Raw genomic sequence first — 12998 nt, 5'->3', positions numbered from 1 at the left:
TGAGTAGGGGTGTAATAAGAAGGCGAGTATGAGTCTTCGAATCAGGAGCGGTCTGCAACACCGTAGAAGTGCATGTAGGTGCGTGTGCTATAGTTGCTTTCCCTACTACCTTAGGGTAGGTAATAAGCGGTGCAATAATGTAGTGTAGCTCGAATGCCATTAAGTGCTTTGTGGGGTAATGGCTCGCATCCGTAATGTACTACTCACGTCATCTACTGTCCGGCTAGAAATTTTACTGTAGAAAGCAAGATTCAATAATTTTTTTGTAGAACCCTTTGTTATGGTTTTTGATTTTTTTATCGAAACCGTTACTGGTAGTTTTGTTGTTGGCCCTTTTCAGACGCATTTGATGTACAGGTCGTGCCCATGTCCAAGCTCATTGCTTTCCCGCTCCTTGAGCCGCGGGTTTCTTGAGCTGCGGTTTCTCGAACGACAAATTTCCCAAACTCCGAACGCTATGCATGTTTGCCGTGGTGAAATCAAACTGAGGTTTGTCTTCGTTGACCCAGGAAGGCTTGTGCTGAAAATCATCCTGGACCTACAGGAGCTCCTCGCAAGTCCAGTCCTCGTACCTAATCAATGTATCAGTCAGAAAAGTTTGCATCTGTCGCAGCTAAAATAAAAAGCTTACCATCCATCCGGCAGATAGCGTCGCACGATGAGAGGGATTTTTTTCTGGTTCAATTCCTTCACGGCGATTTGAAGGGGGTCGGTTTCACCCTCGAGATCAACCAGCACGGGCGCGTTCATACTGGAGAAAAAGTCAGCCAAACACTGCCGGGTTCACCGACGGGCACAGCCTTCTATATCCAAGGCGCCATGGAGATGGAACGTACCTGATCTGCAAAGCTCGGGTGCCGAGAACACGAGCGCGCTCGTACTTGGTCAGGTACGGGGTGGTAGTACGCTGGTCGTTGGGAACCTTCTTCTCGCGTGCCTGCTCCATCACCTTGCCGTTGTATCCAGCATTGAGGTCGCCCGAGGAAACAATGTTCTCGCCATTGACGGCGGGGTCGTACGGGCCTTCTTCGGCGCCATCGTCAAGACCATCCTGGTCAAGAAAATCTTCCGGCTCGTTCTCTTCGAACACCTCCTCCTGGGGCTCGTAGTCGTAACTGCATAAAACCGCAGGTTAGTATGGCAATTTGTCCCTTTGGTGTAGATCCAGAGCTCCAGAGCCACGATCCCGAGCAAATCTTTGCGCCGAAGCGTCAGCCATATGTAGGGGTCACTTACGTGTCCTCGTGGTCGTCGCCGCCGTAGTCAGACATGATGGATGTGGCAAAGAGTGTTGTCGTCCGAGGAATCAGAGGGAGAGAGAGAAACCCAGCGCACGGGACCGAGGAGACGGGGAATCGCAAAGCACAAAAAGCTCTCGGCGGAAAATCTTCCAACCACGCTAGTCCGTCTTCGGCCCACCGCCTTTTGCGCCCGGCAAAATTATTTTATTCACTTGGAACGTCAGCGACGCGCTTTTTCCCATGCCATTCCACTGCTGCTGCCGCTGTGGTCCCCATGGGACATTGAGTCATGGCCTTGAAGCGGAAGCCAACCCTGGGCGAGATTACGCCATCCAAGCGGCCGCATCATGCTACTCTGGATGTCGACGGTAGGTACCCTAACCATACGATCTGCAGTTTATCGATAACTCGATCGACCGACTGATGACCGTACCCCAGACCCAATCTATGAGGAAGTCCATTCAGACGCCGAGTACTCAGCGTCAGGAACCCCGAGCCTCATCAGCGATGATCTGAACGAGACACCAGCCACGCCGTTCTCTACCACCTCCACTCGCTATCCCTCCGAACTGAAAACCCACCTCTGTCCATTCGAAGGATGCACCAAGGCATTCAACCGCCCGGCGCGACTCCAGGAGCACATGAGATCGCACAACAATGAGCGTCCATTCCAATGTACTTTCGAAGGCTGCGATAAGACCTTTTTACGCGCTTCGCATCTTACGCACCACATAAAAAGCGCGCACACCGGTCTCCGCGACTACGTCTGTGACCGGCCTGGATGCGATAGAAGTTTCGTGACTGGCTCACGACTTCGCCGCCATCTTGCAGCGCACGACGGCCAAGACAAGTACCGCTGTACCGAATATCCCCCGTGCAGAGAGACCTTTCGAAAGCATTCCACCCTGCAAAAACACGTCGTGAGCGTTCATTTGAACCAAAAGCCTTTTCCCTGTACCCATTTGGATTCGAAGACTGGTCACCGATGCCAGATGGCATTCGATACGGCTGGTCATCTGCGGGCCCATGAAAGCAGGGTACACTCTGAGAAGCGGTTCAGTTGCGCGGAATGCGCTGCCCTTGAAGAGGTGCAGGCACCTAACGGTGGCGCTGAAGCTACATCTGACTCCAGTGTAGCTTTCCCCACTTATGCCCTCTTGCAGCGGCATATCCGGAAGGCTCACCCGCCGAAGTGCCCCAATTGCCCAATCGTTTGTTCGACGCCGCGAGAGCTTCGACGCCATCTAGAGGTCGCCCACGGTGATGTTAGTCTCGAGGATAGGAAGGTCTTTCCCTGCACAGAGCAAGGTTGTGACCGCAGTTTTACCAAGAAGGGAAACCTCACTGTCCACATCCGAACTGTTCATCAGGGAGAGAAGCGTTTTGGCTGCGGCGAAACCGATCTTTCTAGTTCTAAGAAAGTTGCCGGCTGGGACGGCATTGGCTGTGGTAAGCGCTATGGCAGCAAGCTCGCTCTGGAAGAGCATATCCGCACGGCGCACATGGGACTCCAGAATGCCAAGGCTGAACGGCGTCAACGACTTGGACAAAGCAACCAGAAAGCCCAGGCCTCTGGCATCTCCACATTGGCCGCTTTAACCGGACATGGCTACGCCGAGGAAACAGGTCGGCGCATTTCCTGTTTCGACGAGTCATGCGAGCACCGCTTCCATCGCGACTATGATCTCTGGGTACACATGTCTGCCAAGCATGGCTGCTCTGAAGAAGAGGTCCAAGGGCTCTTTATGCAGCGTGCTCTCTTGGCGGACCAGAATGGTCCCGATGGAACCATCTTTGGTATTTACGGTCTTGGGCTCGGCACTACTAATCCGCCTCTCCCCCCGAATGCAAATGCCAACCACGCACAACCTAATGACCAGGCTGCCGAGTCCGGCCAGGCGGGTCTGGATTTGGATTACATGATGCAAGATGCTCCTGCCGCAGAGGCAGGCCGAGATGATAATTTGATGATACCCAGCCACGATGAGATGGCTATGATTGACCCTTTTCTGGGTTATCACTTGATGGAGCAGTGAACAGTTTCCAGCATTCAGCTACGGCGTTGTGTACTACTACGTCTCGTTTACATTTGTTGTCTCTTTTGCTATGCGGGTTTTTAGCCAATTCCAGCTAGAGCTGAGAATATCACGAAGCCATGAAAGTTTTACTCTTAAGAAATCCAAGAGTCCGTGTCTCATTTCTTGTAATGATCATAAAGCGACCGGGGGTGGGGTATGCGTGGTAGTTCTTGGCATGGCGATGCTCCACTGGGCATTTTCAATGGTTCAATGTTCTGGTGGGATAGCCAAGATAAGCATGCAGTGGGAGATATTCTCATACATTGCTTCATCGAAGGGGAGATCAAACATATGATTAGGGTATCCTGATTTCATATGAATTCGTAGTACCAATTACCGGAGTGTACTCGTGGTGTATTGAGGCCTTCGTTGCTGGTTTCATTTGTATCTTGATTGCATTTACTCCTTCATTCTGGATGGCTTGGTATTTTCTATGTCTTTTCCTCTTTTCTTTGTTTATTCGCTAACTAGTTAACTAGTCAGTTAACTATCTACTGTACACTGATTAGTCACCATTTTCTACTTTGTTTCAAGATCTGCGGAATCGGCGTTCATATAAGACACCCCAGGAGTGGATCATGAGTAGATCTTAGCCGATCTCCCTGGATCTCCAGGTTTCCAGGCATCACGTTGATTTGAATTTTCTAACTGAGAGACGATAAAATCAAATCGAGGGGCAAATCCACCACATCCGGTCACCCGACTAGGCCCTCCTGGGCAGGTACACTTCCTTCGTACAGAGAGTATGTATGGACGTGGCGGGAGTGTGGCTATGTTTATTATTAGGGTTCAACGTGAGACACGCGGGCAGGAGGCCACATGTACAAGGGTCCGGGCCCTGAGCGTGGAACTAAACGGAGCCAAGAATGCGACAAACGCCCAGCAGAGCCCGACCGTGTCTCGCCCAAGTACATTAAGCCATTCATCCGACGCTGATGTGAGGATCCTAGAACCCTCTGGTCATGGAGGACGCACCGGGTGGCCTAACTCGAAACGGGTAGTACCTGGTGCAGGGGAGGGGGAGATCAATTAGTAGTAGACCCTAGTAGATCTCTGGTAGTAACGTCCATAATGGCTCTCTCAGGCACCTAGCGAACGTTCGGTCTTCTCGGCACCGCCACGATGATTGAATTCTCGGCCATGGCTCGTACGAAAAGGGCGAGCAAAGAGGGGTCTTTCTCTGGGGAAACATCTGGAGAGACCCCGTTTCTGTGTCTGTAGGCCAATCGCATGCCGGCCAAGAGTCACAGTGGCCGACACGACGACTTGACCGCCCGTCTACATACTACTAGTACTACTAGGAGTAGTAAGAGTAGGGTTTTAGAGTTCCGCGGCGGGCGAGGCGAGTGTCCAAGTGTCCCAAGTCATCGGCGGCAAAGGTCGAGCGCCTCAGGGCGAAGGGCGATGTCAGGAACGGCACGAGGCAAATAGGAGAGAGTATGGAGAATCAAAGTTCCTTCGATCATCGATGCAGATATCTTGCAGGACGCGGGCCAACCATGACAGCGGGTGGGCGGTGTGCTGGGCAACCGCGCCAGGGCGTTGCGCGTCCCGGCAGAAACGCAGCGTGGGCCCGGTGGGTTCAGCCCAATCTGGTCGGCTGCCGCGGGTTGGTGGCGAGTGGCGGAAAGACGCCTTCGATTGAAGGCCTATTGTGGTGGCTACACATGGTCACAATAATACTAGTGTAGCAACAACTGGAAGTCAAGACAATCTAGACCGGGAAAGAGTGAATGGAGTTGCCTGCGATAAAGCGGGTATCGTTCTTTCTGTAAGTACCCCAAGGTAGGTATAGTTCGACTTGGTGGCCAACCTGGCTAAGACAGACGCTGCTAAATTTGGCTGCTCCACCGCCGATCCTACCAATGACGCCAGTCGAAATTGATATTGTTCGCAGTCCGCATGAATTTGGAAATCAATCTTAGTCGCAATAGTATTGTTTTACAATACTACTACTCAGAGAGCCATCGGCGACTATGACCGCGGAATAAAGTAAATATAATTTTAGCAGCTCGCGTAACGCTGTCCTACGTCCGAAGGGTTGGAGTGGTGGATGGTGTCATGCAGCTTCTCCATGCGCCTCCAGCTCTTTTTTGTAACAAGACCCACGGGGCTCCTTCTCCTTTCCCACCTTCTGCGCCTCAACTCTTTCACATATTCTCGGCTAACCATCGTGACTGTCAGGCACAATCCTCCCTGAAAAGTACAGTACGACTTCCCTCCCTCGGGTCCGACTGGGACTAGTTCCCATTTCCCAACCAGGCGGCAACGTCATCTGCCCGACCTTTTACATCCCCCATCTTTAATTTTTTCTTTCTTCTCCTCCCACCCCCCTCCCCTCCTCCTCAATCGAGTCTCGCGCATTTTCTCCATGGATTAACCTGACCCTCTTAATTCAGTCACACGCGGGCTCCTTCGTTCCTTGCTCCACCGGCTGCCAAAAGACCGTGCGCTACCGTGGCTTTTCGAGCCTTGCCCCCCTGGTGCTCCTTCACTCACTCGTCGTTCTCTTTTTGTTTCTCTCACTTGGGACGTTCCACGACTCGTTCAGCTTCCGTTGAAATTGAGATTTCGGCGGTGCACCGCCGTCCACCATCATGGGTCGCTCGCGTGGTAATCATCCCTTCCCCCGGGTGCATCGGAATCTGCGGCAGATGGACCTTATTAATCCCCCCTTGCGTCTTAGTACTCTCGTTCATATCCACCTTTGGAGCGCCCAAGAACAATGACTCCGGCAAAGACAGTCGAAAGTCGTCCAACAACGTGACCCCCTCCCAGACCCCGCCACGCTGGCAGACGCCCTCGCCCGATACCCCGTCCCCTCCCTCTGAACTATCGCAGGTCAATGGTCCGACTCAACGAGGTGACGGCTTCGGCTCGCGTCCGGCTTCGATGATCTTCTCCCGCAATCCGCCGTTGATGACCCAGGCGGAGGATACCCCACCGGAGCTGTCACCGATCTTCTCCTATCTCAACATTCACACCAACAAAGTCTACCACGAGGGCTACTTCTTGAAACTGAATGACCAAGACAACCGTAAGTGACCCTCTATTCGCTATCAATTATGAATGCGTCGAAAAGTTAGAACTAATGCAAATCCCATGCGCAGACGGGCGGCCATGCGCCGATCGGCAGTGGACAGAATGCTATGCTCAGCTAGTAGGCACCGTGCTTTCCCTCTGGGATGCTGCTGCGCTGGACGCGGCAGGTGGTACGGATGTCCCCGCGACTTACATCAATTTAGCCGATGCATCAATCAAGATGGTATTAATTCCACCTGCCTTTCCCATGTGATCAGGGGGGTTTTTTAAAGGAAACAAGCGCAGTTGAGCTAATTATGAGCAACAGATTGAGACTCTTCCAATCCGGAATGGTGCCGTTCAACCATTAAAGAACGTCGTCAGCGTCTCGTCTGCGGGGAGAAATCGCTATCTGATGCATTTCAATTCCTTCCACTCAATGACCCAGTGGACCGCCGCTATCCGCCTCGCCATGTACGAACACACTTCTCTCTACGAAGCCTACACTGGCTCCCTGATTGCCGCCAAGGGGAAAACGCTTCCTGGAATCCAGGGCATTTTAGCCCCCTCTAAGTTTCGCCATGAAGACTGGGCACGTGTGCGATTTGGCGCGGGCACGCCGTGGCGGCGATGCTGGTTTGTGATCAACCCTCCTGATGAGAAGGAGGTCCAGAAGGCCCGAAAGGCGATGAAGAAATCCGCCTACGATCGCCTGTCAATTCCCATCACGGGCAGTATTAGCTTCTATGAGACAAAGAAAACCAAAAAGGTTACTCCGATCGCAACAGTGACCCACGTCTACTCGGCGTATGCGATATATCCTCAGTCCAAGGCGCTAATCGATCAATCGACTTTGGTGAAAATGGAAGGTCAGGTCACCATGCATGCAGATCGCCAGACGGCAGAGGGCATGGTGTTTGTCATGCCTGAGCTGCACGCAGCCGTTTCAGGACTCGAGACGATGCTCCGATTCCTGTTCCCCACGTTCGACACCTTCAACCTGTATGGTCGCCCAACACGCCTTGTGGCCGACACCAATCACATCAAGAGTATCATGTTCGCGTTCCCAAAAGAGCGTCGATATGGCTACCTGGACGTTTTGGATATTGTCAATCTTCTTCAGATTCCGGGAAGTATGAGTTGGAATGAGGCACAGTGGAGGAGACAGCTGAAGGAGGCAACGCAGAAGCGAATGTCCGCTGGTAGAAGCAGAACAAACAGCGTGAATAGCTCTCGGCCTCGTTACCGCACCAGCATCTCCACCCACCATGGTGATATCCCCACTGATCCATCTCGTCGTACATTCGCTGGCCCCGAATCCAAACCCGAGTTCAACCACTCCACGGACGCTGTCATCCACGAGACTCCTAGGAACGAACCTCTTGGATACCACACCCGGGGAATGTCCGACACGACTGGCTTCCAAACCGTACACCGGCCCGGGCATGATTCATTGACTGAAAGCTCCCCCGATTCGTCTGCTCAGGATCTAGTGCACCGCGACAGAGCCCAAGCTCTGGCCGGACCCATCGCCGAACATACTAGCTTTGAGGGAGAACGAAACATGATTGAACCAAGGCACGCTGCCCATTTTGCAGAGCCTCCACCACGCACGCCACCATCTCCTGTGACAAGTCCGCCTGCCTTTTCACATGGCCCAAGGGCCATGCCAACAAACAGACCAGCTGCGACTCACGAGCAGACTCTTGCTAATAACAGGATGTCTTTTGCTACTCTTTCGCAGCTGTCCTCAGTTGGTGCGATGGGAAGTGTGGGTGAGGTTGCGGCTACGCTGCGTAACCAGAACTCTGATTCCAGCATTGGTACACAACGACCAGTTCAGGCGACCAGTCATCCAATGACTCCACAGACCGCTGAATCTCAAAACTCCGCTCTTGCCCACTCTTCGAGTGATGAAGGTCTGGGCATTGCATTGCCGGTTCGACAAATGCAGACCGAACAAAGGCCACCGACCCCACGTAGTCAGGATACGCCGCCACCTCATCATCATCTGCAGATTGACACAGCCAAGTCAGTGAGACGCAAGCCTCTACCACAGCGCCAGACTGTGGGCGCTGCGCCGCTCTCTCCTGACCCAGGCGAGCCAAGCTTCGATGACCTTCGTCATACCTTGGATGAAGATGCGCTGAACCGAATTGCTCCTCATCTTCCATCACCAGTCTCTCCAACCTACACCCAGGGGGAAAGTGTGTACAATGACGATGCATCTACAGTTTCTCCGGACTACGCAAGCACTCACGAGTCGGTCTACAGCAAGAAGTCGGTCAAATCGACCAAGCCTCGGATGGGTGTAATGAAGACTGTCGGCCAGCCTGCCAAACAGGACCTTGTGATTGGCGATGCCCATTACTCATCTGACAAGCCACCAGAGCCCAGTTTCGATATTCCGACGGTCGATTTCGGTCCTACAATGACATACATGCCTACAACTGGACGCCCAAGCACTGGTGACACCCTGAGAAAGGCCTCTCATCAGCGCAATGAGTCGGATGCTGAGAGATATCGACTTAATGTCCCCACCAATCCAATGGACCGTGGACACATGCGCTCACCGAGCCAGGAAGACCATCACCGACGAAGTGTTTTGTGGCAGCCTGGAATGGCATCTGGCCGTCCCACAACTCCGGGCGGTAGTCTTACGCCAGAGCAGTTTGTGCAGCAGCGAGCTGCGGGAAGCCCACCGATGCATATGCACCATCGTCCCGGATCTAGCGGCCAGACACCGCCACCACCACAGCGCCCGGCGTCTGGAGACTGGACTCAGCAGGCTCGGCCCAGCTCTCGAATGACTTCCTACCAGGATCCGTTTTATCGCCCTTCCTCGCGTGGCGCGAACACCATGGTGGGCTATGGTGATGTTTCAAACCATCTCTCTGCCCGCGAACAGGAGCATGTGGCCCGCATGACTGGTTCTTCATTTTTTGATATGTCGAGCAACAATCAAAAGCCACAGCCCTCTGTGGGTGGAGGCCTTGTGTCGTCGATTGATGCCCGAGAGCGCGAAAAGCGGGCGATGAAAGAAGGCATGTCAAACCAGATGGTCCAGCATGCGATTGCTCAGCGTCACCATCAACTGGCGCAACATCAGCAGCAGCAACAGTCATTCGCCCCTCAGCAATATGTTCCTCAGACTGCCGGCTCGTTGTATCACCCCCAAGTTGTCGCTCCGCCTCTGGCTCAGCCTCGACAGGAATCCATGTATAACCTTCCGGGAGCTAGCCACACCTGGGACGCCCTTCATCAAATGAACCGACCCAGTGAGCCCCGTCGTCAATCCTGGTATGGGCAGCTCAACCAAGTGTCGTCTACACCCCCGAACTACCAGCAGAGCCAGCACCATGCTCAGCAGGGTAACTACTATGGCAACGTCAACTCCATGCACCTTTAAGGCTTTGCCTTGAAACTTTTCTTTAATGGTCCTACACTATTGATTTTCCTCATCCCTTCCATCACTTGCGCCTTTCTCCTTTCAGTCTGCATATTACCTACCAGCTATGACCTAGACCATCCAGCTCTGGCTGATACCCGTCGTTTGCTTTGAGTCTCTTTCTTCCTCTCCATGATCTTCAGCCATTATAGCATTGCTTCCCCTCAAGTTTTGTCTCGTCTTTCATTGCATCGCGCATCAAAATGGAGTTGCAGAAGGGCGTGGCGTCTTGCGATGGTTTACTTAGGCGTCTTACCTTCCCGTATCCTCTTCGGACTTTTTTCTGTCGTTTTTCGTCAATCTCGCCCTTTTACTTTAGTGTCCATTCTATCTTGTTCGGTGTAGATTTTCTCTTTTGCACATATGAGATTGCATGAATGCAGCTACACCGTTGTGGGGTGACCATTCTTTGATACCGTAATTTTAATGATTGTCAATGTCGTATGTAGTGAAGTGGTGTACTAGTCGAAACGGCCATTGTCTGCCTGACCTGTCTCTATTTGCCTAAACGCCACACGATGATCCCTTCCCCTTGGGTATGGTTTGCTGAAGGACCCAATAAACAGGCAATGGCCTTTAGCAGACATCCGTTTGTTCTTTGACAGTGTCTCCAGTCCAAACCTCTTGCGATATTCAGGTCAATCGTCGGTTAACTTCGTATCAGTCGCAGATGCTGCAAGTTAGACGCGCGTTGTGACCTGTTGGTACCCCGCGCAAGTCACACTGACTCCACCCCGTTCAACCACCCCGAACCATGTCGTCACACCAGCCCACGGGTGTCTTTCAGACTCTCGAGATCGTCTCAAATGAGCACATCATCATACGAGACAAGCTATATGGCGAGCACAACATCACAGAGCCTGTGCTTATACATCTCCTTCAAAGCCCCGAGCTGTCGCGTCTCAAAGGCATTTGTCAACATGGAGTGATGACATTTCTCGGCTATGGTCCCAAGGTTACCCGCTTTGAACACTCAGTCGGTGCATTACTACTCGTTCGCAAGGTTGGAGCCAGCGTCGAAGAGCAGGTTGCTGCTCTTCTGCATGATATCAGTCACACCAGCCTCAGCCACGTCGTCGATGACGCGCTAGCCAAACCTGGAGAAGGCAGCTATCATGAAGTCCATAAGTCTCGGTACTTGGAAAATACCCAGCTGCCTCAGATGCTCATTCAACATGGACTCGAAGACTTGAAGGCGCTCGAGGAGGAACTGTTTCCTCTCGTCGAAAGACCAGCGCCCCAACTTTGTGCCGATCGACTCGACTATGCACTCCGCGACGCACTAGCTTTCGAAAAGTTGGGCCTTGAAGAAGTTCAAAGTGTCTTTAGGTCCCTTAAAGCCTTTCCCTCTGCTTCGTCTCCTGAGCGTCTCCTTGTTCTCGAGGATGCACAACTTGCGCTGGTCTTGTCCCGAGCATACATAGCAACAGATCGAGATGTCTGGTCGCACAGATCACAGGCAGATCTCTCGAAAAGAACTGGGCAGGTAATCGGTGACTTGGTCAATTCCGGGCGAGTGAAAGAAGAGGCCCTCTGGAATTCATCTGATGAGGAATTTTGGGCGCTGCTTCGCCGGCAGGCAACTCCGGAAATTCTACATGAAATGAACCGACTCGAGACTGAGGGTCTTCCGGATGAGAATAAGCTGCTTCTCCCCTATGGTACGAAGATTCGCACTATAGATCCGGATATTTGGCAGGCTACGCAGGAAGGAGTCCGACCTTTGTCGACAGTTCTCCCTGAATGGGGTATTGAGCGCCAGCAGTATATTCTCAGTCGGGATCTGACGCGAGAGAAGTACCCAAATTAGTTTGGCTTAGAGGCCACTACTACAAGTACACTACTGTAGTTATCAGAATGAATATAGGTATCATCTCTCACGCTCGTGTGCGGGCTATTGCGGTGTGTACCATGACATGTGACAGTCTATCTCCTCAAAATCACTCACATTGAGATGAGATATGGTAATCTATGTGATGGTGGCTACCGTGTGTAGTGTAGTGTATATATATTAACTGCAGCGTGTGAACATGGCCATTGATTATATCACATGCTGACAACTCAAAAGTGTTTCAACTGCTTTTTATGCCTTCATCTCTCCAATTGTGCCCAATAAGCTCTAAGACTTCAACAGCAACTAATTGTCCAAGACGACCAGCAACATAATACAAAGTAGCATCTATCCCATTGGTGACCGCGCCAGTGTAATGAGTCGAACACGGACTCGTTACATCCTCCGTCATAATGAGAAACGGTTTCTGAAGGATTCTCGGGCAGGGTCCGCGTCCCTTTTGCGCCGGGGGTCTTCGATATATATTTGTTGCAGGTCGTACGTAGGCCGTTGGGTGCCAAACGATGTGTCGTAGCTGCGAGGCCATCAAGAACCCCAGCTACTGCAAGCAGATAGCTTCCGATACAAACAGACATTATTGTGCTCTCTTTAGTGATCGGTATCGGAGGACTTGCGTACTGTGCGATGAATTCGAGAAGCTCTCAATTGCGCATTTTCGGGCTGGACGTAGGGCAGGATATTTCTCGAACGCGAGCCGAGTATAATGAGATCATAATCGGATAGCCGTGCGCTGGCTTCTTCAAATGACAATGTTCGCTTCACTGTGATATTTTCTTGCGAGGTAGTGAGTGCACCTTTGGCGATGATCATAATGGACAAGTTGCTGTTGGAGAGACTTGATATGGGTCTGTTGATATCGAGACTGTTGAATGCGAGGAAGATGGCGACCAGCGCAGATCCGCCCATATTGAAGGTATGCCCTTCAACCCTGTGAAGCTTGGGAGATGCTCTAGGTGAACGTATGAAAAGAATAATATGTATGGACATCGAAAAGTCAGCGGCATGGTTAATGGCGCCATTCGAAGTGTCGTGGACAAAACCGGCCTAAACGGCCTCTGGACGCGCTACAAGGAAAGTTTGAATAATACAACCAATAAAAGGAATATCAAGCGAGGAGATTTAATCCGTATAGTCAAACGGTAGGCGGAAACCTCTCGTCGCCGAATAAAATGCAACACAAGCACCATTTAAAGGGATCCTCTACCAAACGCACAGGGAGAATTGAAATTGATTATTTCATTCACCGTAAAAAAATTGATAAGAGATACTTATGACGAGCCCAGAAAGAAAATATAAAGTTGAAAAAAAATGCATAGAGAGAGTTATCCCCAAACGCCATGAGTGCCCACATGTCTTCG

At 51.8% G+C, this 12998-nt stretch overlaps 5 protein-coding genes across 5 annotated transcripts; 3 read left to right on the top strand and 2 right to left on the bottom strand.

The window, feature by feature from the left end:
* Positions 1 to 538: 538 nt before the first annotated feature.
* N7532_010834 (DNA-directed RNA polymerase core subunit RPO26) lies at positions 539 to 1271 on the bottom strand (the record flags this gene model as incomplete). The annotated part of the gene is made up of 4 exons (XM_056623325.1): positions 539 to 572; positions 632 to 751; positions 837 to 1115; positions 1237 to 1271. The coding sequence occupies 4 exons, from the start codon at positions 1269 to 1271 to the stop codon at positions 539 to 541; spliced, it is 468 nt and encodes a 155-aa protein (XP_056470741.1).
* A 259-nt stretch (positions 1272 to 1530) lies between these two features.
* N7532_010833 (C2H2-type zinc finger protein) lies at positions 1531 to 3277 on the top strand (the record flags this gene model as incomplete). Its single annotated transcript, XM_056623324.1, has 2 exons — positions 1531 to 1609; positions 1680 to 3277. 2 exons carry the CDS (start codon positions 1531 to 1533, stop codon positions 3275 to 3277), a joined length of 1677 nt encoding a protein of 558 aa, XP_056470740.1.
* Positions 3278 to 5916: 2639 nt separating this feature from the next.
* On the top strand, positions 5917 to 9749 carry N7532_010832 (uncharacterized protein; the record flags this gene model as incomplete). Its single annotated transcript, XM_056623323.1, has 4 exons — positions 5917 to 5932; positions 6006 to 6356; positions 6430 to 6584; positions 6669 to 9749. 4 exons carry the CDS (start codon positions 5917 to 5919, stop codon positions 9747 to 9749), a joined length of 3603 nt encoding a protein of 1200 aa, XP_056470739.1.
* A 793-nt stretch (positions 9750 to 10542) lies between these two features.
* Positions 10543 to 11598, top strand: N7532_010831 (uncharacterized protein; the record flags this gene model as incomplete). Its single annotated transcript, XM_056623322.1, has 1 exon — positions 10543 to 11598. The coding sequence occupies one exon, from the start codon at positions 10543 to 10545 to the stop codon at positions 11596 to 11598; it is 1056 nt and encodes a 351-aa protein (XP_056470738.1).
* A 630-nt stretch (positions 11599 to 12228) lies between these two features.
* Positions 12229 to 12546, bottom strand: N7532_010830 (DJ-1 domain InhA-type; the record flags this gene model as incomplete). Its single annotated transcript, XM_056623321.1, has 1 exon — positions 12229 to 12546. The coding sequence occupies one exon, from the start codon at positions 12544 to 12546 to the stop codon at positions 12229 to 12231; it is 318 nt and encodes a 105-aa protein (XP_056470737.1).
* Between the last annotated feature and the right edge of the window lie 452 nt (positions 12547 to 12998).

This window comes from Penicillium argentinense (genome assembly GCF_028826775.1).
Source record: "Penicillium argentinense strain IBT 30761 chromosome Unknown utg000010l_segment0_segment0, whole genome shotgun sequence".
Taxonomy (NCBI): Eukaryota; Fungi; Ascomycota; class Eurotiomycetes; order Eurotiales; family Aspergillaceae; genus Penicillium; species Penicillium argentinense.
This window is presented reverse-complemented; position numbering and strand designations above follow the sequence as displayed.